The sequence below is a fragment of the Psittacula echo genome (assembly GCF_963264785.1).
Source record: "Psittacula echo genome assembly, chromosome: 2".
In the NCBI taxonomy this organism is placed as follows: Eukaryota; Metazoa; Chordata; class Aves; order Psittaciformes; family Psittacidae; genus Psittacula; species Psittacula echo.
In genome coordinates this window covers 151,809,739-151,835,689 of record NC_137737.1, presented here as the reverse complement: position 1 = coordinate 151,835,689, position 25,951 = coordinate 151,809,739, and the positions used below count along the sequence as shown (strand labels likewise).

The 25,951-nt window shown below is 37.0% G+C and overlaps 1 protein-coding gene across 2 annotated transcripts in view; it reads left to right on the top strand.

Annotated features, from left to right (window-relative positions):
• ASAP1 (ArfGAP with SH3 domain, ankyrin repeat and PH domain 1) overlaps nucleotides 1-25,951 on the top strand; it is a 123,692-nt gene that overhangs the window by 52,237 nt on the left and 45,504 nt on the right. For both annotated transcript variants that reach the window (XM_080639458.1, XM_080639457.1), the window contains exons 3-13: nucleotides 7,065-7,210; nucleotides 9,564-9,638; nucleotides 10,002-10,051; nucleotides 12,066-12,195; nucleotides 12,934-13,019; nucleotides 13,783-13,858; nucleotides 14,675-14,761; nucleotides 20,916-21,016; nucleotides 21,428-21,497; nucleotides 22,556-22,643; nucleotides 23,172-23,220. In XM_080639458.1, the coding sequence (XP_080495584.1) occupies nucleotides 7,065-7,210; nucleotides 9,564-9,638; nucleotides 10,002-10,051; nucleotides 12,066-12,195; nucleotides 12,934-13,019; nucleotides 13,783-13,858; nucleotides 14,675-14,761; nucleotides 20,916-21,016; nucleotides 21,428-21,497; nucleotides 22,556-22,643; nucleotides 23,172-23,220 (958 nt within the window). The remainder of the gene's footprint in view (nucleotides 1-7,064; nucleotides 7,211-9,563; nucleotides 9,639-10,001; nucleotides 10,052-12,065; nucleotides 12,196-12,933; nucleotides 13,020-13,782; nucleotides 13,859-14,674; nucleotides 14,762-20,915; nucleotides 21,017-21,427; nucleotides 21,498-22,555; nucleotides 22,644-23,171; nucleotides 23,221-25,951) is intronic.

Here is a 25,951-nt window from a genome sequence, read left to right as displayed (position 1 = left end):
CATTGTTGTTTATCAGTTCAAGAAGGAATTGACTATTTTTGTATTTCAAAAGAAGGCCTCTAACAACAGTTTGAGATCTCAGAATTGGAATTTGTTTCACAAATTTGTTTGCCAGAAGGTGAGGCCATGTTTAAACTACTGGAGTAGGAAATATCTTTTTAAAAACTCCCCTGCTTCATAATCTCCTTTCAGAACTCAGCTGGGCTGGTGAGAAATGGTTATCCAGAGGCAATAGAAATTCTTCTCTCTTCAGTAATCCAATTCATACTCCTACAAAAAATCATAGGTAGGATTTTGGGGAGTATATTACTGGGGGTTTAGGGGTTGTTTTTTGCCTGGAGTTACATTTGAAGAGTGGCATTCACACACTGCAGTATCTCATACAGAATTCTTCAGAAAGCCCTAGCTCTCTGGTGTGTTGGTTCATTCCTCTTCATTGTTGAATGATGGATCACACGGGACTCTCTTATGTTACAAAGAGAGCTTAAATGTCCTCCAAATACTTTCTGCTTTTTGTGTACATCATTCACCCATTTGTCATATTTAGATTTAGACCTTCTGCAGTGGAAAGGAAAACATACCAGCCCAGAGATGTGGAAATCCCTTAGAAAAGTCCCATCCCTTTTCCCCAGTCTGAAAGCACTGTTTGGGAAAGTACTGTTTATGAAATCCAGTGAGACACACAGATTGATGCCTCTTTCTCACCACTTCCTCCTTATCTGCCTTGCTGTTTACTTCAGGCATGATAGATTGCATCTGTAAGCAGGAACCCATCTTACGTGAGCAGTGCTTGAACTTTGTGGAGAATCTGTTCTGACTGGCTTTCCCATAACATTTGGATTTAATTGAAGCAGAAGTGGATTGCACAATTAGTTTTGTTGTAGATTTTCAATAGCTCTTTTTCATTACTTCCCTGGTATAACTCCCAAATATAGCCAAAAGAATTTACACAATAGAGAAATAAAACCATAAAACTCCATGCAAGCCTCACAGTACTGAGCTGGATCAGCTCAGTCCACATGGCCTCCTGCAGGGATCAACAGCAGATGCTTGAGGAAGTAGAACAGTGCAAAGATGGGAGTATATTTTTATAAGTTAATTATTTTCAAACACTTTCTCAGCTCACAGTGATCTGAAGGCCAGGAATTATCCACGTCGGGACACGTACCATAGTGCTGGGTACTTGTTAGCAGACTTGTACAGTTCATTTTGTCTAAAGAATTTAAATTCATGCAAATCTTTATCGTTCATAGTTTTGCATCACCCCTGTTAAATGCTGTCTTGCAAAGTGATGCTGAGCATGCTCTTCAGGCCTTAAGTCCCTTGGTAAGGAAACTGGCCCTGTCCACGTCTTCAAGCATTGGCCTCAGGCCCACCACAATGGCACAGCTGATGTGAAATTAAGGAACTTGTTCTGAGGCATGAGGGTTTGTAGGGGGCTTGGAAGTGCCAAAGCTTGCTAAAGTAGTAACAGAGGACTTTTTTGGGGATGAATCAAAACTTGATTCAGTCCTTTCCATCCTATCTCTTGAATTAGGTTTCTGAATTGTTTCCATAATCACCCACAATACCTCTCTTTTTGAGGTTTATAGTTAGGGATTTTTTTTACAGAAACTGTATGTTTAATCATCCTTACTCTCCTCCAAGGCAGCATAGACTTTGTTTTCAAAAATAAGGAGGAAGAGGGGTGAATTTCAGGCAACAGAGCAGGAACTGCATACAGTATTAAGGGTTTAAGCATTGATTCTTTAACATTGATAATGTTAAATTAATTAATAATCGATTAATAATTGATTCATTAACATTGATTCTTCTATGTTGCTCTACTGCATGCTGTGTTTCTTAATAATTTCTGATGTTCAGCTTTGTTTTTCTTGATATTGAATGTCAAGATGATGTAACTCCAGAACCTTTCTTTATAATGTCTAGTTACACAATTGTTTCTTGAAGTTAGGAGTGTTTTCCCTCACATGTCACCCTGCCTATGCACATACTCATGCACTGACCATTCAGAGTGGGATTCCACATCTAATTTGGGAGCTACTCAGATGTGAGCCTGTTGCTGTAGACTCTGTGCACAACTAATGGATGTATGTAGAGACTTCTAGGGTGAGATACACTGGACTGCCTCTGCATTTACAGTAAGATGAGCTGAGCTGTAATTTTTCCTGTGTTGAATGTAAGGGGAAGGGGTAGACCTGCAGCTCCTATATGGGTACCTTTGTTGTAGAGGTCTGTGTTTAGACAGATTAATGTCACCTTTAGGGTCATCTTTTGTTTCTGTTTCCCTGAATAATTCGTAGTATTGTATCGAAAAGAACAACAGAGTTTGTCACTATGAATCTTACTTTCTAACTCATATGTTGTAAAGTGATGTGGGCCTTGTCTCTGTTTCATACAGGATTTCACTGGTGACCTCCCTCTGTTGAGAAAATTAACTCTTTATTCTTCCCTTTCCCCCACCACATCTTTTTGGCCCCTTTCCTCTGTGTGAGGCTTACCCCTCTTAGCTGAATTCTTTTTATTGTTTTGTTGGGGGACAGACCTTCTCAGAAATCCAAACAGATCATTTAATGTGGGTTTCTTGCCCCCATGTGTTCAGTGATCCACTGGAGGGGGGTAGCTGTTTTTTTAAGTAAACATCTATTTTTATGCAACCTGTGTTTGTTGTTCAGCATTTTGTATTTATCTACATGTCTACCAGTGCTGTTCTGCACTGTAGTTTCTACATATTGCCTGAGGAATATGTAAGCATTACTGCTCTGCTGGTGCGTACTTGAATTCTCAGTTTCCTCTGGAGTTCTTATTAAAAAATAACCATTATATTTGCTTCTCATTCTCCCTGTAGTATAGAGGCTGTTATAAATAAGATGCTTTACTTTACAACGATACAGTTTGCCTGTTTTATTCTTGTGTGTGTGGGTCTGAGTGACTTGCCATTACTCGTTTTGTCAGCTTTTATGAATTCTACTCTTAGCACTTGGATTTGGTATAAATCTTCTGAAGCACAGTTGAAAGAAAATTCTTCCATGAGAACTTCCCAAGCGTGTCGGCGATGAACACAGGTGCAAAAAGAAGTCATTTACCTTTCTGGGCTCATTATCTCCCTGCTTTTACCCCATGATGGTCTAGAGAACCTTGCAGACCTGCTGAGACACTCCTTGCACTGGAAATCTTTGAAAGGCTTTTATTACTTTCCCTTCAGCAATGTCAGTCCAAAAGACATCATTTTTATCAATGCCAGATAAGAATATGGTGCTCAAATATGCTTTTTCTTTTCTATTACTTTTTCATTGCATTTCACCTTTGTGAAGGATGAAATGAAAATGGATGCAGACTTCTTCTGCCATCCTTTTTAACCTCACCAGCTTGCTTGCTTTTTCTGAAGTCTTTCTAAGTCTTTTTTCATTCATAAATGCAGCTTGGCTCTGACCTTGGTTACTTTTCCTCCAGCTACCCTTGGAACAAAGCCATTTTATGAAGTGCAACATAAAAATAGCTTCAAGCTGATCAGGATTCTGAATAATTATATTATTATTATTAAGTGTTTGCAGAGTAATATATATGAACAAAACTCTTAGATAAAGGAAACTTTAAGGCTTAAATTTTAGTGCTGTGTTTTCTAGCTCCTCTATATAAAGGCTGTTCTTTAGCTTCTCTTCATGGTATTTGTTCTTCAGTTTCCTTACTTAATATGCACCATTAGACAGGAATTTCACTGGGTTCAGAAGCATATTCTAAATTCTGGTAATTTTTTAATGAGAACTAAACATAGCAATTAATGTTGTGAGTTTCAGTGAAAGAGTTCAAATTCTTTGTATGCCTTGGGAATCCTATTTGAGTCTTCTGTCTTTGTCCTGGGAAAAGCTTTTAGCACAAGTTGACTTTAGGCATAGACAGCTTCAGGTGACTGCCTGGGGCAGCAGAACAAGGTGGGATTCAGCCCTGGGAGTCCTTAAGCCCTGGATGCTCAGAGCTCAGAGTAAGAGTGCTCCCTGCTTCTGGTGAGTGCTGCTGTGCGGCAACAGGCTGCTGTAAGCTGCTGAGGCTGCCGTTCTTCCTCACTTGCTTGGATCTGCATCTTCAGATGTATTTGTATTACTTCTTCTTAACATATAAACCTCAATATGCAGGTTATAGCACGGAAGTATGGGATGCCACAACATTGCTGTGCACTGCACCCTACCAGGGTTTCCTCAAAGGTAGATCCTGTGCTGGGTGTTTCTCAGAGGTGACAGAGTGGATTATGGAGAAGATGCATACGTAAGGAAGAAATTCCTTACTATGAGAGTGATGAGGCCCTAGAACAGATTGCACTGAGAAGCTGGGCCTGCCCCATCCCTGGTAGTGTTCTAGGCCAGGCTGGATGGGGCTTTGAGCAACTTGGTCTAGTGGAAGGTGTCCCTGTCTGTGGCAGGGGGTTGGAACTAGATGAGCTTTAAGGTCTGTTCCAACTCGAACCATTCTGTGATTCTATGATCTTTCAGCTCAGAAAATACCACTGCTGTATCTGGTCTAGTATGTGGCTTTATGCTGCATCTGCTGTTCTGTAGTGAGGTCCTAACCATGGACTCACGTACTGGATGCCCTACCAGATCCTGTTGAGTAGGGAATAATTAGTGAGGCCCCTGTCCCTGCCTATATTCCTTTTGAAGGGAGTGGGTGTAGAGCCCATCCTTAATTGTCCATGGTCTTGGCACCTCTCAGGGAGCTGCTGAAGGAGGAGGATGTCTCTCTGAGGAAGCTGTTTTGTTTTCATCATAGTACTGAGCTTTATTTATGGTATTGAGAAGATATGAACTGGTTGTAGAAGACAAACATTGTCTTTTGTATGTATTGCTGTCTGTATCATGCCTCCCTCTCTAGGATTATTAGAGTCCATCCTACAGTACTTGTATCTAAGGAAGTAAGCATGCATGTTATAGCTTTCTCTTTGCAAAGAAAATTCTATTGGGACACTGGGAAGTTGTTTCTGTGTTTGCATGAGACTGAGACACTCATGTAAGTACAGGGATATTAAAGCATGTTCTTTGCTCTAAGCATGTGGGCTTACATATGTTGCATTTCAGCAGAGGCTACGTTGCTGATTTAGTTTTTCATGTGTCTGCCTTTAAGGTGAAGTAGGGAACAACCTTACCTTTGACAAGATTTACACTGATAGCTCTGTAAAAAATGGAAATCTATTATTCTTACACAGTACTTGAATGTTGTGTGTGTGGTAACTACAGAATATCCCTTTTACGTCATAATCAAAGCCTCATGTCTAGATTTAGGTGATTTGCAGTCTGGGATTCTTGAGAGTTTCCTATATATTGTTCCAGGACAATGGTCCGCTTCCTGCTTCCTCTTTCTAACAGGGAATTTCTTTGCCTTTCCACAGATAAAGGAAACAGTCCTTGTCTTCAGCTCTTTTTCAGTCTTTCTACGAAATCACTTTTGAAAATACTCTGTGAAATGACACAGTGCTTAAAATCAAAATGCTGAGAGTCACTGTGGGGTTAGAAGGGCTTCACAGGCAAGGATAGGGGTTTCATGATCTAGCAGACTTCTTCCTGACCTTCTTCCATTCTCCTTCCTTTTCTTTCAGCACTGTTGGATACATTTGAGCTTTATTATCTCAGGACTGCATAAGCCAAAGCTCCTTCCTAGATAAAGTCTTGTGTGTATATTTATGCGACAGCTTTTACGTCAAAACAAAATGCAGATTTTATTATTATATAGTGATTTCCTTGGATTTAACGCTAAGCCACTGGATTAAAACCGTATGGTTTTTGAACAGTTTCATTTAAAAGCATACTGCTTGTATTACAATTCCTTATTAACATATGATTAAATATTTGGCATTTTGAAAACCTCAGTGTTAATGTCTGTTTAGGATGGAACTTGTCGGATATGTGGGTTTTGGGCTTTGTTTTGGATAAATAAATATTGCAAATATTTTTTTTGGTCATCTTATAGGTTTTCACTAGTTTTTGTTGGAGCTTTAGTGCACTGTTGTTTGAGTACCCATAATACCTTAAAAATTGTGATTGTTTAACTCTACATCAGCTCTTGGTTAATGTCAAAGTAGATTCATGTATTGCGGGGTGTTACCCACAAGCCTTGTTTGAAACTTATGTCTTCAGTTTTCTTCCCCCCATTCCTTGTAATTCAGATGCTGTCAGGCAATATGACAGCTTGAGGAATATGAAACTTGTGGGTTTGTGGTAAAAACATGGTACCTATTGGCAACTATTTTCTCTTTCTTCGCCCTGTCATTACACACATCATCTAGTTCAGTAGCTCTGTGGTTTTGTATTTGTGGCTGGCAGGAAAAAAACCCATAGTAAGACTAGGGAACTCATTAAAGTGAAATGTTAATTTAATTAATACCACCAATATTCCTCTAAGAGATGGAGGTGTGTCCCCAGGGGCTGCAGTGGCAAACTTTCTATTTAAAGATACTAAATTGAAGTAAGAGAAAATATGCAAACAGATGCCAGAAAGGAAATTAATAGAAGCGGGAAAAGCATTTTGGGCACAGTGGTTTCTAATTCAGAACTTCCTTCATCCTTGAGTTAAGGATTTTGCTTCCTTTCTCTGACTTAAGTTTCATCATCTTGTGCTGACCTTTCTGTGCGTGCAGTTTGCCATTAATATTGAAGCAAGTCTCTGGCGATGTGCCACAACACATTGCATCCTGTGTGGTAGTTCTGGTTTACAAAGCACTTGAAGAGGGAATATTTGTCTCTAAGACATGTTTGTTCTTGCAGTCAGATTCAGACTTGGTCTCCTTTTATATCTGATACTCTTGACTTTTTCTATTCTGTAGGTGCCTCCATTACAATTAAAAGCAGTTTGCATTACAGTAGACAGTTATAAATTCCTGTGTTGCTCACAAAATGAGCACATGCACTTAGTTTGATTGACCTTTGCTTGATCTTATTATCCACAGATAACTACAGAGTTTTTATCCTCGATGTGCTACACATTCAAGTTGCTGATTTAAAAGAAGCATGTACCTGCCTATTTGTAAATTCTTTTCAATACTAAAATGATCATTTTTGACTTTTTCTGCTTTTCAGATCATGTCCAAAATGAAGAAAACTATGCACAAGTACTAGATAAATTTGGAAGTAATTTTTTAAGTCGGGATAATCCAGATCTTGGCACAGCTTTTGTAAAGTTTTCCACGCTTACTAAAGAATTATCAACGCTGTTGAAGAACCTGGTGAGGACTTTCATACTTCATTAGGCTTTTTCCATTGTCAACATTGGTCTAGGTTTTCAACATTCTCGGGATGTCCCATCTCCTTTCCTGTTCCATGTTTCATTCTTTCTGCAGTAATTCATTATAATAGTGCATTAAAAAGCTGTTTGAAGGTTGCATATGTGAAAATGACTGCGTTGGTATCTTTAGATTGATCTAGATGAGGTTTGGGAAGAACACTGGCAGCGCTTGCAGATGACTTGTTTTCTTCTGAAATTCTACATGGTGCTTGGCTTTTTCCAAGTGCTTAAGGCCTGTTTTTCCCACCTCCCTTTTCTCTAAATGTCCTCAGCTAATCTTTGTGCACCAATTATCTTCTGTTCACATCCCTCCTTGCCAAATTATCATATGTGTTTCCATCTGTTAAAGGCTTTTCCCATATTTTGCTCTAGATATGAGACTGTTTTGCTTTATCAGACGTGTTTCCAATTCGTTTCAGCTACTGTTTTATCAAATCTTCAACAATGTAATAAACAATTCCAAAATCTTGCCATATTGGAGTAAGATCCTACTATTTAGATGGGATTTTTGACTAGCTGGCTATTGTTCAGTAATTTCAAGCCAAGTATTAATGGCTTGAATTGGTTATCCTTAATGGATACACTTGGAAAAATGAAAAAAGCTGAAGTAATGTACTGTTGTTCATGCCTTTTGACTATTGTTTTTCAAAATTGACATTTGAGATATGAACTTCAGTTTAGCTTAAGTGGAAACAGATTTAAATGGTTGAGAATGAAAAGAACAATAGCTATTCTTCAATCTATTTATTGGTAAAGTAGGAAGCTTAATCACTTGTAGGCTTAATATTCATAATTCTTTTCCTTCTCTGACAAAACTGACATTGCAATGGAATTGTTGGTTGTGATGGACTGAGATAAAAACCCAAATTTGCCCAAAGAGGGCAAATTGCAGAAAGGAATAATCCTCTCAAATCCCTGGCTCCTTTCATTTCCATCCTGAAATAATATTGTGTGGGGGTCATGCAAATGATTAAGCTCAGTAAAAGGAAAAACTGAATCTAGCTCTTCAAATAGAATCAAAGCTTAGACTATCTGCTACAAACTGCTTAATGATGGCAGGTGAAGAAAAAAGATCTTTTGGGGTTTTAATCACTAAAAGTGATCAAATTGCTTCTTCAGAATCAATATTTGAGCATTAATTGTTGCAATTAAGGACAAATTTTTATGTGCATGTATTAAAAATTGCTTAATGTCACTTGAAAATGGAATATTGAATTTTTCGTACATGATTTTTGGATACATGGAGTTTGTGACTGTAACATTATACCTGAAGAACCTGTTTGTGTGGTCACTTAGATATTGTCATCTGTGTGAATTGTCTGTTTCACAAAAGTCCCTTAAAAATCAGTTTTGTAGACTAAAATATGCTCAGAAGTCATTATAGGAGAGGAGAGCTGGGCCATACATATGGTGGATTAGAAACGCTAATGTAACACTTCCCCACTTCTTTGGTTTACAAGCAGAGGACGTGGTATTTTTCAGCCTTCCTGTTGTTCTTCCTGTCCTTCTTTAGCAAGGAACAGGAGAATTCATTGAGTATTTCTGGGGAGAAATGGAGGGATGAAGTAGGAGAGGCAACAGACTTCTCGCTAGACTGGAATAGTACTGATACACGTGTCTTTGCTGTGATCATGACCCTTTGAGAGCCATGCGCCCCATACGTGCTCAGATAGGATCACAGCACTGGGGTTTCCTAAACTCAGGCTGGCAAAGACAAACAGAACATATCCAGAGATATGTAATCAAACAGGCATGGACTTAATGGGGTGAAATTTAAATTCTGGCGAGTTTAAGGAGATGCCAGATTTCCACACTGGACAGAGAAAGGAACAGTCTTTGCTACTGGCTGGGAATAATCGAAGAGCTGGTGACTGTCTTTGCTCCTTTTGTTTGAGGCTGAATTAACATGCGCCCTGCGTGTTGTCTGCCGGTAGCACAGCAGGTCCTTGCTTTTTCCTCAGGAGGCTATAAGAAACATTTGTTCCAAAACCTAATTTGCTTCCTAAATAATTAAGCAGTGTTCAAATGTTTGCTTCAAGACTGGAGATTACCTTGAGATACTTTCAGAACTTTGCTTATATGCTAGTTTTAAGTTAGTGTACCCTGTATAATAAAGATTAATCATAATGCTTCTGTGTCTGTTTAGTAATGAATGTTTAGCAATTCTTCCCAGACTTGAATTTACCATCAATTTAGACATTTTGAGGTGATTGCAACTTCGTTGTTGGCAGGAGTTTGATAAGATCACAATAAATCTTTTTTAAATTATAACAGTATCATCTTTTTCTCTTTAGCTCCAAGGTTTAAGCCACAATGTTATTTTCACTTTGGATTCTCTCTTAAAAGGAGACCTAAAAGGTGTTAAAGGGGTAAGTGTTGAAAACTAACTTTTTATTTAAGGACATGGTTTCAGGCTCAGCTGCCTTGTGACTTTTTTCATTCATCCAGGAGGGTATTTCTGACATTGGCATCCATTCATATGTATGTAATCCAAAGAGCAAATTAAAAATTGCCTGGACTCTGATGCTGCTTTAGAATGTTATTGCAAATTCGTGTCTTAACATGCCCAGGAAAGCAACGCTTTACAAGGTTCAAAAATAGCTTTTCTTTCCAAATGCTGCCTGAAAAGTTTTAAAAGAAAACAGTATTTTTTGTTGCTGTTTATAACTTAGTATCTAATGAGTATAATGGCAAAGCTTTAAAACTGCTCTGTGATTTTTCTGTTTCCTAAGGACCTCAAAAAACCTTTTGACAAAGCCTGGAAGGATTATGAAACCAAATTGTAAGTATTTTTCTCCCTTACCCCCATTCCCTCCTCTTCCCACACCATGTACTGTATCTGTGGATATAAATGTGAATATGAGCAAGGCATCTCCTCCATGGATCTTCTGCGTTAATAGAGAATATTTTAGCTGCTTCACAAAGTAGTAAAGAGCATACTTAATGCACAGATACTGAACATGAATCGTGAAGATTTCAGGTGGCATTTACACATAACCATATACGTAAAATATATCTATAATAAAAAATGAGATTTATGTGTTGTCCTGTACTGCAGAACTGCATTTTTCTGAGACAAGAATTTTAGTGGAGTTCATGTGACTTCTGAAATATCTGTGGCTTTAAAAAATATTTTCTTGCTATAATACCTGTCTTTTCTGGGTAAAGGATGATTTATAAAAATAGAAGGTTGGAAACCAGTAGTATCATAGTTGCAGAACTGTTAGTGGAATGGTTCAGAATGCTCTCAAGGAAGTGATGAGCAATTGCTTTATAAGAATTCAAGCGCCCTCAGGAGTTAATTCATATTTTGTATCCTTTCATTTATTCCCCTTTTTAATCCTACTATTAGCTTTGTTTCATTTATTTATAACCAGTGGCGGGGGGGGGGATCTATGAAAGAAAAACTCAAGCCACGAAGAAGTGCTGCAATATTTATTATCAGTGAAATAAATGTTTCTTACCTCTTTATAGTAACCCTTCCCTTCAAAATTCATTATAATGCTAAAACCTTGTGAACAGCTGTACTGGGAATGAGGTTGTTACTAATCTAAGGCAAAAAGGAGATTCCTGTAGCAAAATTGCATCATTGTACTCAGCTGAGCATTCAGGTTTCCATGCAGAGGTGGTGGGCTTGTTCCTTTTTAGTTTAGTACTTACAGATATTGCATATTTGGCAAAAATATTAATTAGTTATTATTATTTATAATATAGCTAGTTATTACTAATTATAGACAGCAAACTGGTTTAAAGCAAGAAATTGTTTCTATCTCTCAAATTGCTGTATGTAAAATCAGGGATATCTTTGCAGCCTGTTTATACCAAATGCCAATGAACAGAACTTAGGAGACAAAGGTATCTCATACAGACTCAATACATGAAATCATGTATGGAATTTGTTTCTGAATGTGAAAATGTTACAGAAAGATGCCTGTTGTCTTGTTGCTGTTTTATTTTTTCCCTTCTTGTGAGCAAATTTCACTTAGCCCAAGAAGATGTCCCTTAATTTTCTCAGAGAACCCCATTTCTCAGGATTCATTCCAGACCAAATACCAAGTCAAATTCAGAGACTCAGTGCTGAAAAATGCTTTGTTCTATATGCAAACATTATGCCTGTCTTAGCTGGAGAAAAGCAGAGTTCCCAACCAAATAAACTAATCCTATTAATCCTAGATACATACGGGCAGCCCCAGTGCAAAGCTCTAACTGAAGTCTCAGGATTGCCTCTTAGTTCCATATTTGCTTTTCACTATTTCAGAGTTTCAGTGTTGGCTTTCTCCGAAAATGTAGTCACTGGAAGTCCTGTCATTTGCCATTGGTGGTAAACTTCATGTGCTGCCTCATTGGTTTTCTTAATTCCTATCTTATGAGCATGAAACATGCATTCAATTAATTTATTCTGCCATTTTCCTGCCAAGTCAGTAGTTTCTCTATATGTATGCTTTACACTGCAGTGTATAGAGATGAAAGCTATGGAGCACATCATATAGAAAGAGTGAGATTTTGATTTTATTCCTCCCTTCCCACCAAGTAGCCCACAAACTAGAAAACAGAAATGAAGGAAGGAAAGGCAGCTTCATGACTCTGTTACTTCTAGACACCTATTATATATATAGATAGATAGACAGATAGGTAGGATATATATATATATATATGATAGATAGGATTTGGTATCATAGAGGAACTTATCTTCAGAATGGCTTCTGTAATATTTCTTGTTATTTTTTTCCTCAATAATACAAGGTCACATGTTAGTAGAAGAAATCCTTTAAAATGTTTTCTAATTAAAATTTCAGCACGAAAATTGAAAAGGAAAAAAGAGAACATGCAAAACAGCATGGGATGATAAGAACTGAAATCACAGGAGCTGAGATAGCGGAGGAAATGGAGAAGGAAAGGCGACTATTTCAGCTACAGATGTGTGAAGTAAGAAGCAAGTTCCAGCTTTTATGACACCATAACTTAAAAGTACCTTGGGAGCCCTTTTACTTAAAGGGGGTGAAACCTAATTTGTTGTTTAATGGAGGTGGAGGGAGGCAATGATCTCAAGGTCACACAGTACAGCCATATAAAGATAATTATTTTAGCAACTCTACAAAACTTGGCTTCCTTTTGGTTTATTCCTTTCTTATTAGATTATTATGCGAAGGTTGTGCTGAAACTATGCTATGGAAATATTTCTTATTTTTTAAGGTTTATGGTTGAGCCATTCAGAAAGTATTTTTGATCTCTTTCTTCCAACATGCTTTCTGAAGCCTTTTAAAGTTTCTATTGAAGTTATAAATGATAGTGATACATTAGTTCCATAAAGCTGCTTTTTATACTAATAGTTCTCTATACTACATTTTAGTTATGAGTACTTTATTGCATAGTATTTACATTTTTAGAATATGCCAGTAATTACTGCATTAAAAAAGGGACATCTTAAGACAATTGTAAAAGATGAAACTTTTTCTGAATCTGTTGCATGTGTTTGGACTGTCTGAATTTCTTGGGAATGGCCAAATAAACTGTTAAACTGTGGTGGACTGGTGGGTTATGAGTCTGCGCACAGCTTAAACACAGAGAGATAGTTAATTCATTGAGCAAATGATGTTGTTTTGATTAAAATCTGCTGAAGGTTGTGAGGAGTAATTACCAACATGTTTTTCACTGTCTGTACAGTATCTTATTAAGGTTAACGAAATAAAGACAAAAAAGGGTGTGGACCTTCTGCAGAACCTGATTAAGTATTACCATGCACAATGCAAGTAAGTGTAAGGCTTTCAAGCTTTAGTTACCACTTGCTGTTTTACATATATGTTTGTTTCCTTTTCTTTTGACTTTGCTTTGGTTGCATGAAGAATTTCTATATTATAATTGTAATCTGCCAGGTGCCGACACCTTCATCTTACTGTAGTCAGTCAATAGAGTATGAGAGTGAGTGACTGGGGTAGGGGAGTGATGGAGAAAGAGGCCAGGGGAAAACCTCATATGTTGCATACAGGATTAATTTTAGTTCATGAGGCATAGATCTAGAAAGTAATTTTAGAAATAACTTCTCTATTCTATCTGTTAATTTTTAGGGTTTATGTAAAACTTAAAACCATTGTGACAGCCAGTGATTTCTTTCAAGTTCCTTGATGTGAAACTGTCAAGATACAACCTTGTCATCAGTAGAACCACAGAGGCAATCCTACAGGAACTTAGGTTAAATACAGGAAAAAGGTTTTAGAAATTGCAAAGGGGAAATATGTTGACTAGCAGGGATAAAAATAATCTAAACTATATTCTCCCTAATTTGATAATTGTTAAAGTCACAGTAGTGTATCTCCACTCTTGAAAGGTATTGTAGCTTAAAATGACTAGGAAGTCTGGTTTTGTTGGGGTTTGTTGTTGGTTTGTTTGTGAACATGGAGGAGCTAGATAAGTTTTATTGGGTTTTGTTTGTTTGGTTTTTTTTCCCAAGGCAATCTACTTTGTGTTATGAATATATATGTATTCCTGATAAATCATGGGTATTTTTCAATATAGTTTCTTCCAGGATGGCTTGAAAACAGCTGATAAGCTTAAACAATATATTGAAAAGTTGGCTGCTGACCTGTATAATGTAAGTTTACTTATAAGTAGTTTCATGTCTGAAAATTGAAATATTTTGTTTATATAAATACATTTTAGATATGACTGTAAGGGTGTATATTTCATTTGTATCTTAAAAGTGCAAAGTGTGTTCTTTGAATACAGCTGGACTAAGGAAAAAACATCTTGTCTATCTTAAACTTTCTATTCTGTTTTTACAGTTATTAGGAAAAGTAGCTTTCATTCTATTACTAATTTAATGTTGCGTTAAAATAAAACCAATTCAAGAGTCTGAATTGGATTACATTGTTAGCACCAATTTTAGCTACCTCTTAAATTTCTGAAAACCAAACTGCTTGATGAGAGCACCGCAGTTTTTAAGTGAATTAACTTGTGATGTTCATTTAAGGCGAGTAATAATGTGGAATCAAAACCCACTTGTCACCCAGGTGCTTTTGTATTCTATAATCAGAATAATAATAATCCGCTATTGTAGTTTGTGGCTAAATTAAACTGTATTTTCATTCCTTAAATCATCTGTCAAGCTTATTGGAGTTATTTAATTAATATTTCAGAAACTAATTTAGTTGCATTAGATATAGTGAGCCATTAAAGCATCATGGAACACAGCATGCAGAGTACATTCATTTTAGCTTGCTTTTCAAGTAATGTGTGCATAGAATATGAACACAGAAGAATGGACTAGCCCATGAAAATAATCTCAGATATTACAGAAGCTCAGAGTGGTTGAGCTGTTTTTTTAGGACATCTAAACCAGTACATTGCAATGCGTAAAAGAAATAAAAGTTACAGCCAAAAAGCATATAATGGCAATCTCTTTCCATAGATAAAGCAGACACAAGATGAAGAAAAGAAACAACTTACTGCCCTTCGTGATTTGATAAAATCTTCTCTGCAGCTTGATCAGAAGGAGGTAAATCATTTAGACACATTATTCTCAGAGATAATGTGAATTTATGAATTATGTCTTCAGAAATTGGTTTAATTTGTGTAGTTACTGGTTCAGAAGAGTTAGACTTTGAACATTATGGCAAAACTAGTACTTACAATGTTCAACTACATATCAACAGATAATAATTTTAGACTAATTTTGTGTTTCCATTTTGTGTGTAAAGAAATTGTTCCTTTTTTTGTGTAATTTTTTTTGTGCACTTTTTTAATGTACTGCAAGAATAGTTGTAATGGGTCAGATAAATTCTTCATCTAGCCTAGGATCATGTCCTTGACAATGATAAAGAATGAGTGTTCAGGAAAAAATACAGATGGGTGGAATGCACACTTCTTTGTTCTGTCCTGCAATCCCCAGCCAGAACGTGTCCAGGATTTTCCTGACCTATGTGATCCTGACTGAGCCACAATTACATGTGGTTTCTGTATTGCTATTCATCTGCCAGCTCACGTGGATTTTGTGCTGCTGTTCTGCTTCCCAAATGCCTTTTGCTAATACTGGACTGTAAGGAAGAAAATCTGTATGTTAACCAGATAGCAGTGGCTGAGTCAGGGCACTTAAGAATACATCATCAGTTGCACTGGTATCAGAGGGAAGGGGCAATATGCAACGTGCATTGCAGATGTACTGGAATACTCGTTTTGAGCTAGGAGATAGATATAATGTACATCCCAGCTTTTACCTCAGATAATAATGTGACTTTTTCCAAATTATAGTGCCTAAGAGTCAGAAATACTGAATATGCCATGGTAAAGCTGAGTGTTGGTGGGGGGGAGGGCTTTCCTTTAGGAAAAGATGTATTTACATAAGAGAAAACTGAACATAGGGTAAGCAAACATTAACATTTGCTAGGTGTCTGCTCAGCTCATTAAATATTTATAATAGTGATTCATATTTAATAATAATTAAATATTAAACAGATGTCATTCTGCTGCATATATATGATCATCCACATATCTGATGGAACAGCGCTGCTGATACCAAATATACATGAAAATGTAATTTCCAACCAAAGGTACTGCATCAGCCAAGTTTCCAACAGCAATCACTAATGGATTCTTAGAGTAAAATGTAGACTACCCCAGAATACCCTCCTATTAGTAGTTTGACTGTCTTTGCAGTCTCTCCACCACCTGATGGATTTCCTGTCTTTGAATGTGTACAGTTGCTTTGTAAATGGTCACCATCTGTTACAGCTGTCTTACCCACCACTACATGTTGTGCGGAAAAGTTCTAACATTGACATGCTTTTTGACCAGTGCCTAGTGCAGAGAAGGTGGTGTATGTAGTTTAATCAGCTTTAAGGCTATAACCATATCATCCTGGTTTTGAATCTTAAGTCGACTCACAGTATCTTACTTTTCCCCTCCGCATCACTTTGCATTTGTTTATGCTGATTTTTCACTTGCTGTTTATTGTCAAGTTTACTGCCTTGAGGTCTTTGAAAAATTCTTCAGTCAGCCTTTGTTGGGGAGCCTGAATAATTTAATGCCATCTAGCAAAGTTTCGCAGTTGACTGTTCACCCCTTTCCAAATTGTTTTAGTGTTACACACCAGATGTGCTGGCACAGCTTTCTGTGAAACTCAATTGTTTGTTTCCTGCTTCTTAGGTCATCTGAGGACTTTTCTCTTGTCCTGTAGCAATGTAATTCTTTAACTTCCGTAAGGAACACTTAAGTGCCCACTGAAAGTCCAGGTACACTGTATGAGTCTGCCTTTTGGTGATTCCTTCAGAGAACTCCAGGACATTTTTGAAACATAACTATTATGTACAAAAGCTGCACTGATTTTTTTTCCAGTGTCTGTAATACTAAATGTATTTTTAACAGTAGCTTTTTTTAATCTCCCTTATGTGGTGTGAAGGTTAATAAATCTTTCTTGGAATTCTTTTGGAACTTCTTCATAAGTAGGACTTTAGTAATTGGGGCATGTAAGTATTTGTATGGGCTTTCCTGTAATTTAGTAGGTAGCACATTGCAATTATAGCTACTGCCGTGTAAATAATTGGCTTGAAGGTGGAATCACAATTAATAAGGAATGATTGAGTAATTCCTTATAGTGTGTTGGTGCGGTTTTTTTATTCTTTTGAATACTTGCCTATGTGTGCTTTCATAATGTAGATGTACATTATATAGCTAATAAGCCTTAGGCAGAAGGCTGTTCCTTTCCCTGCACTTTTAATCACTTCATTCTGAAGAACAGCACAGCCTTACCATGTAACTGTCCATGGTTTTCATAATTTCTTTGTCACAAATGATGACAGGAGCACTACTGCACATCTTTGAATAGATCCCAATTTATTGTAGACCTGCCAATTCTATCTAGTACTCAGTTTTCCCGTATCTCATGTTCTACAGTCTTTCCCAGTGCTCTGCTTGGTACTTCTTTTCCTTCCATCTGTGCAGATGAACCTACTAGATGTCTTCCATAATACTTGCAGAGCTTCCCATACATGTGTTACGTTTGTAGTCTTCCCAGTATCTAAATCACTCTGAATGTAACTCGTGCTCATTCTCCCTCCTCATCCCCAAAAGTTGAACAGAGAACATTAAATTTCAAGAGCTATTTGGAAATTCTAAAGTGTTTTTATGAATCAGTTCTCAACACACAGAAGAACAAGACCTCCTCTCTTCTCATGTACCTTTTTCTTCCACAAGCTTATTATCTGGGCAGCAAAGAAAAACCCCTCCTTCTCTCCCGTCTGTAGAGTAAGTTCAAGCTCTTGTGTAATCAACCAGCTCTTGGAAATAAAGTAGGACAAGTGGGTTATTCTTCAGTGCTGTGTATCGTACATCCATGGCTGCATACAGGACAACTCAGGTTGCTCATAGAGTATTATGAGGTGGAATAACTAAATGAAATACGTGTCTAAGTTTCACAATTTGACTTGTTTAATTTTTATGTTTTAAGTTAGGTTACCTTCCACCAAAACAGAATAATTGTATTTCATTTAGTTTTGTAATAAAGTAGCTTCAGAGGCATCACCAGAATAAACTATGCAGCTTTTTTAATACTGTAAACAAATCCTAGGACTCATGAAAAACATGTGTGTTTACATGTATGTTAGCTATGCAAAAAAGTTATAAGGAATTGAAAGGAATTGAAATGTGTCCTAGAAGAACAAGGAGCAATACTGTGATTCTCAGATATTCAGACAAATCAGCAGAGAGAGTGAGATCTGCTGTAATGAAAGAATCTACTGTTTTAGATAAAATAACCATTTGATCACATGGATGTTCAAGTATCTGTTTCAAAATCAACGTGATGACTTTCATGAGTTCCATGAGTCAGAACAGAATGATGCTGGCAGATACTGAGGAGGTTGATAAAACAATGCCTCTGTTGCTTAGGTATTCAATGTTTAAATCCTGAAATAGCATGCTAGTAGTCATTATTCCTTTGCAAAATGGCAATGAAACTTGACACAGGGCCTGAATTTCACCAGTTACCTCTCCATCACTGTGCATATCTGAATCTTCAAGTATATAAAGTTGGGCTTTATTATGGTGACAGATGGCCTGGTTGATTGTAATTAAGAATACATTTCCCCCCTTATATTTAGTGCACTATAATCTCACAGTTGGAAAATTCATGGATTAATGGAAATATCGAAGAATATGAAGGGGATTTTCTCTGGTGGATTTATAAGGATTCAGAAGTACTCATCAAAAATTACTTTGGCAGGGGAACAATTTGAAATACAATATGAAAAACGAAAACTGAGGCCCTGTTGGTGTGTAGCTTTAATTTCTTTTGCGCCTTTGTGCAAGAGAAGGAAATTGAAACTAGTGATTTCTGTCCAAACTGTAAATTCTGCCACCCTTAACCTCTTCGGAGTTGCCATTAGATAAGTGAGAGTTCCTGCCCATCCCAGGCTGACCTGCTGTCCCAGATGACAAAAAATGATTACTGTATAGCTGTTAAATCTATTGAACATTTAGGGATGGTTTTGAATTTAGAATAATATGTATGGAAAAATTACTCTTCAGCACCCATCCTTTCATTCAGGAAAAAAACCACTAATGTACTAAACCCCTACACTCGCTCAAGGTCTTATAATGCAACTCTTGTTTCACTCTTGCATGCATTGAAGGTGTTTATTTAGCATTATGGATATCTGTAATGCTCGTGCACATTGTTCTGCAGACCTGTCCCTCCCTTGCTGATATCTCTGCAATTACTTGGCTCTTTGAAAAGCACATCTTGACAGTCTTTGAATCTTGGGTTGTGCTGAAGTGCTAGAGCTGTAGTATTGCTGTGTGAAGTACAATTTATGGTAGCTCTGTTACCTGCAATGTCTCTTGTGGCTGCTATCTACTGTCTTGGAATTAATTTAGGGCAGTTTCTGTGCAACAATTACCTGACTTTGTAAAATGACTATGGTTTATAGTTTTGGGGGGAAATATTCTAAGGAGCACTAGTATAACTTTAATTGTATGAAGTATTTAGTTTGCATGTTGAAGACTGCTTATACATCTAAGAAGCTGAAATATTAAAGGAAACCAGGCCTTTAAATATAGGCTTCTATTTCCTATTTTTGTATGTTAATTATTGGGACACATGTAAGTTAACTAAGTTGAAAGTAGCTAGTGTTTAGAATCATGTTTCATGTCTATTTTCTTGATTCTTTATGTTTTGATTTCTTTCCTCAAGTCTCCATCTGATGGACTCTTTGGAACAAGAATTATGTCTCATTTCCTTCTTTTCTAAGCTAATACAAATAGGAGGTTTGAAATACACTTGTAATAAAAAAGCTGCTTATTGTGGTAGTGTAAACATGCACATTGCACACAGCCCTTGTGCTGTTTCCAGCAACAGCTGCCAGTTTTACCAAACACTTCTCTCATTCCCATTATGAATTTGTTAACGAATGAAAAAACAATTGTACGGTCACTGAATAAAATAAGAGGGAGTAATCTTCAGTGTATATTGGTTATGGTAATTGTAAGAAACTGCTTCGAGAGAAAAGGTTATTGCCAAGGGAGCAATGGAAGTTCTTTTGATCTTTTTGTGGGATTTGGTCAGATATTTTGCAGATAAATGTGTCACAGCTATATTTAAAACTCTGTCAATGTGTCCTTAATGATGCCTTTTTATATACACTTGCAAAAAATTAAAGCTAATTTTGGGCCTGATCTTTTTCAATGGAAGGAAATACAGAATTGGCTCCGGTTTGGTGGAGAATGCAGTCTAGCTATCACTTTAGACAATTTAAATGTATTGAAGAGTGGAAGACACTTAGTAAGACTTGATCCTTCAGTCGTCTTAGTTGCTTTTTAATCCAATGTCGTATATGCAAGGTTGCACAGATTCTATTATGATGTTTTGTTACTTAATGAGAAAAGGCACCAGTGTGCCTAAGAGTAATTTTTGTCTTCTTTCTAGTACTGTTGTTAGAAAGGGGAATCGTTTTACTAGATATGGGGACTATACAATTTTATGTTCGAGGAACATGGTTTTTAAATGAAATAATAATTCTTGTTTTAAATTATTTGCTTTCTCTTCCCTCTGTTCCTTTTGCCTTTCGTGATCGAAGTCTAGGAGAGTAAGTCAATGTTTTAATGAACTTTGGGGGATTTTTTTTGCTGATGTGCTTATAACAAGTTAATCCGTTTCACTCAATTGTTTCACTAGATCAGGCCAAAAGCAGTTGACTTTATGCACTAAACCTCATGATTTATATGCATATTTTTAAATTGGATTAAAAACCCCAGTGATGATTAGCATTTGATTCTGGTTTATAGATGTGTTTTCCTGTATATATGCATGCTATATTCTGTTGCTTTCTTTTTGCAACTTTATCTTAGCATTTTACTCTTTAACTGTAAGATTATACAGTATTTCTGAATTTTAAAAGTCATTATTTTGAGATGAATATTTGCCTAATGAAGTAACTGAATCTTGAACATGCAGTTAGTTCAGGATCAAGTGATGTCAAAGCAAGCTCTCCTATGGATGTAAACTCCTATATGCGGTAGGATTTCTCTCTCTCTTTAAATCATTATGAATTTGTGGAGTTGTAGTAGAGAAGAGAAATAAAGTAAAACAGGCTTAAAGGTTAGGAAAACTTACTGTGCATGTGTCAGGAAACATTAATGGTGTTTTTCCCTTTCTTTAGGATTCACAGAGCAGGCAAGGAGGATATAGTATGCATCAGCTGCAGGGGAATAAGGAATATGGTAGTGAGAAGAAAGGTTATCTTTTAAAGAAGAGTGATGGGTATGTTCTTGGAGCGCATTGTACATATTGAGAACTCTTACCGTGTTTATGCACTGATTTTATTGTTTTCTACTGTGGGTGCTTAAGGCACATTCTGCTAAGTGCCACAAGTACTCAATTTCAGAGTTCAAATCTGAACTCAGATCTGAGTTTCATATAGTAAATGCAAAAAGCATGTCAAGCGATCATAAAAACCAAAGTCATATTAAAAAGAAAGCTATTGTCTTTATGAGTCTCTGCAAAGTGATTAAGATCTGTCATAAATTTCTGATTTGCTTTTGGTGAGGCATTTAGTAAAATTTTGACTGCATCTGTTTGAGAAGATTAGCCTTGAGAAACAAAATGTTAATGGGATGAACATGTGTTTTGAAGTCATGTCTAGTTACTGAATTTGTCGTTGATGTTCTGTAGGTTAAGAAAAGTATGGCAAAGAAGAAAGTGCACTGTTAAAAATGGAATTCTTACCATATCACATGCAACGGTAAGTTATTTTTATGCCTTTTTATTAAAATAGTAAATTAACATTATCCTTTCCCAGTGAATCTACTGGTGTTAGTCTACTATTACAAAAAATATGCCATTTCTGCTTCTGACTGTTGAAGTTCTGTGGATTGCCAGAAGTTGGAGACAGATTTATGGAAGTACTGTTCCACTTGCTCTGTTGAATTCTTTGCTAATTGTCTGCTGCTGACCACTAGTGGAAACTTCAGGTTAACTGGAGCAGTACATCTGTTCTTACTACACCTTTGAGATATGGGATGAGATTCAGCTGAATAGAGTGAAGTGTCTGCAGTGTAGCTGTCTGCATCAGAGCAAGATCCTGTAGACTCCTCTCCTAGCCACTGGAGAGCTGGTCAATGCAGTCAAAGGAGTCTGGGTAGGTTTGATCAGATGTCTTGTTATAAACTCAGTTTTGACTGTTGGCTGTACTGGAAGACCAGTAAGTAGCTCATACATAGATGTCGCAGATGTTTTAAATAGTTAACGTCCTATGTAGAAATAAAATATTTTAATGTCTACACATTCATTTTGTAAAAGAAATTAAAATTGTTCAACTAATCAGAGTGAGAAAATGAGGCTAAAGGATGGTTTGAAGTTAATTTCAAAACTTCCTGTGGGCTGCATGAAGTAAGTGAGCTCTTCTTTAGCCTTCTAAAATGTCTTCAGTTATTTCCCCCACTGTTGTAGCTTATGACAGTTGATTTAATACCTGCTGTAATGAAAAACTGCATGATGGTTTTACTAGTGGTTTATGAAATATAAGTTAACCTTCAGTATTAGCATATTCTAAATTTAGGTTTATTCCTTTAATTCCTTTCAAATAGTCAGGAAGAGCTGCTGTGAAGATTTTAGTCTTGTTTAGCAATCTGTCCGTTCTGAGAGGCCAGGTCAGACAAAGTCATGCAGGTCTCAAGCGTTTTGAGGGTGTGCATGTATGCATGCCCACACTTTAAATTAATATCATATATACCTGCTCCCAGAAAAGAAAAATAATCCTAAATCAAGACATTTTAAAAGTAAAATAAATTTTCTTTTTAGTCCAACAGGCAACCAGCTAAGCTGAATTTACTGACCTGCCAGGTGAAGCCAAACGCTGAAGATAAGAAGTCTTTTGATCTAATATCACGTATGTAGCAATTTTAGTTCTGTCTTGCACTGTTATTGCCAAATGCATTATTGCCAAAAATGCCATTACAAGATAGTTTGAGTATAAATAGGGCTACAGTTCAAAATTCAGGGCTGTATCCGGATTCATGCAGTGCTTCACAAGTGTGCAGATCTCATCAGTTTTGAAGATGGGTTCAATGGACAAATGAATAAAAGATGTTTTGTGTGTGATATAAATACTGTTTGTTTGTGACAAGGTTTTGCTTCAAAAGGGCAAAATTTGACTCATGCTTATTTTTCATATTTCTAAACATAACATTTTTGAAATATGTACATAAATCAAAATTCACTTATTCCATCTTTCTCTGTTTTTTCTTTTCCCTTGGAATCGTTTTCCATAGCTACGAATAAAGTATTAATGTTGCTGCTTAATTGCAATTGCTCTTCAAGGCTTTGGTTGCCAAGTAGGTTTTAGTAACTTACTAAATATGTAGCTATTTTAGAATTTATCATGTGCCAAATGAAAATATGTATTTATTCATTTCAGATAACAGAACATACCACTTTCAAGCAGAAGATGAACAGGAATACGTAGCGTAAGAACACTTCTAATTTTTCAAGTTTGTTTTGCTATTAGGGCTGTATAAAAATAACACCTAACGGTGGAAATACATTTCTCAGTTAATCACAGAATCATAGAATTGTTTGGGTTGGAAAGGACCTTAAGATCATCTAGTTCCAACCCCCAATAATGCAGAAGTAGTGCCTACTGTTGTGAATCTGTAAATGTAAACTATTTTGTGTCCCACTGCAGGGCTCTTTGAAAACCTTGTAACACTAAAAGCAAAACAAAAAATCTAGCCAACCAAACCCCCATTTAGGTCATGTTCCCTGCCAGCACGTGGTTTGTGTGCAGTTGCTTGGCAGATACAGTAGATCAGGTTATTAAGGGGCAAATGAAATATTTTCTAATTGCTATTAAACCTTCTGTGTCAACCTCTTTTTTTTTTTTTTTTTGCAGTTACTACTTTTCCTCCTGATCTTACCTTTTCCTTTAAATTAAAATGATGAATAGATAAAACGTCTCCATATAACACAAAGGTGATGCATCTTTTGCACAGTAGGCCTAGAAATAAACAGACCTCTGAGATTTGTGTACTTCAGGATCCAGTAAATTGCTTCATTAATGTGTGTTTCCAACCAGATTATTCCCTTTAAAACAACCTTTCTTCTTGCTGGGTCAGAACTACTTCTTGCCTGAGAACCATGTACTACTTTTTTCCTCCTAAATATTTCTCTGTCATCAAACATGAGTTGTGCAGGAAGTTACAATCTGAGGCTCATCTTCTGAGCTTTAGAGAAGAAGGCAGCAAGCCTGAGCCTTCCAGGCTGCCTCATTCTTCAGGACTGTTGTGCTCTTTTGTTGCATGCCTATATTCTAATGGAAGATGGTGTTGCTCCATGTGTATTTTAGAGGAGCAGGGAATGCTGGTAGGGTATTTCAGTTGTTTGGTAATGTTGGGAGGCAGTGGCATTGACAGTTCAATGCTGGAGGACATGGGTAAAATGAGGAGGCTGTGGAATTCTTTGCCATGCAGCTATTTGCTTCCAGAGTCTCCCACAACTTTATGTTGGCTCTTAGAGTACAAGGCTGACCTGCTTGTCATGCATAGTGCAGTCATTCTGGAACTTAATTATTCCAGTAATGTTCTCAGTCAAGAAGAAAACACTGTTATTTCTGATCAGTAATGGATTTCATGAGTCATAAGGTTTTGTGTCTCTGCCAGAAATTAGTTTTTACTAATTTGTTGATTTAAAAGGTCAAGGGTTTTGTTTGTTTTAACGCATGAGCAGGGTGGGGAGAATACATTAGTGATGTACTTCTGATTGGCAGGTCTATCAGTTCAGTTTAGCTAGCTCTCTGTTGGCCTGTTTTGAAATTCCAGGCTGGTTTTGTTTCCCGTTAAAAGTATAGTTTCCATTTGTTTACCACTGAAGTCTGGTTTATCACTTCAAAATCCAGTGGCTGAAAAAATAGCTTATACTGCAGTACAGAATCATAGAGTATCTCAAGTTGGAAGGCACCCATCAGGATCATCAAGTCCAACTCCTTGCTCCTCACAGGACTTCCTAAAACTAAACCATATGACTGAGAGCATCATCTAGATGCTCCTTGAGCTCTGAGAGTTTCAGTGCTGTGTCTGTGTCCCTGGGGACCAGCCTGTTCCAGTGACCAACCACCTTCTTGGTGAAGAACCTTTACCTAATGTCCCATCTGAACTTCCCCTGGTGCAGCTTCATCCTGTTTCTTTCTGTCCTACCCCTGGTCACCAGAGATCAGCTCCTCTCTGCAGCTAAATGAGGAAGGTGTCAACTGCAATGAAGGCACCCCTCAGCCTTCTCTTCTCCAGGCTGAACAAACCAGATGACCTCAACTGCTTCTCCTAAGTCTTGCCCTGGGGCCTTTCACCATCCTGGTTGCCCTCCTCTGGACACAATCTACTAGTTTGATGTCATCTTTATACTGAGGCACCTAAAATTGTTCTCAAGTGTGAGGCCACACCAGTGCAGTGCACAGTGGAGTGTAGCATCTTAATGCTACAAGTTTAGAAAGTTTTGTTTGGCTGAAGAGACATTATTTGCATTCAAAGTGCTTAAATACATGCACAGAAATTAAGTGTGTTTTGCCCATATTGGCACTGTAAGCCACATTCAAAAAGGTATTGTAATGCTACTCAGACAAGTGTTCTGTTTCAGAAGATTACTTAAGTGACCCAAGTAACGGTATCTGCTTTGAGATGCACATAGAAACTTACTTTTCTTTTTCTTTAAGAAAATTTCTGCAATATCTTTAGTTAATTGAAGTTCATGATCCAGAATGGCTGTTAATGCATTGATGAAAAACTACTATATAACCAAATGGTCTATTTTTCTTGTGCAGCCACTGAGTAGTCCTAAATTGCTTTATTATCTAAGGTGTCATGTGAACATCACCCTTTGACTTCTAATCTTACTGATTTGAGTGTTCTGCAGGAGCTATGTGATGTAGCTCCTTGGTTATAGTTGTCATTCTCTTGTTCCGGCTTTCACTTGAATTGTATATGTGTGCCTCACTGTCTACCTTTTCTTCTCCGTCCTGTGTTTTGTCCACCCAATTTTAATGCTGCCTCTGTTCTGTCTTTTTTCCTTTGTTCACCAATTGATTTTCAAATTATAGAATCATAGAATCAGATTCCTTCCATAAATCTAAATAGAGAAAAAAAGCAAAGATGCATTTATACTCTAGTTTAATCCACCTTGCATACATTTTCCTAGTGAGCATTTGAA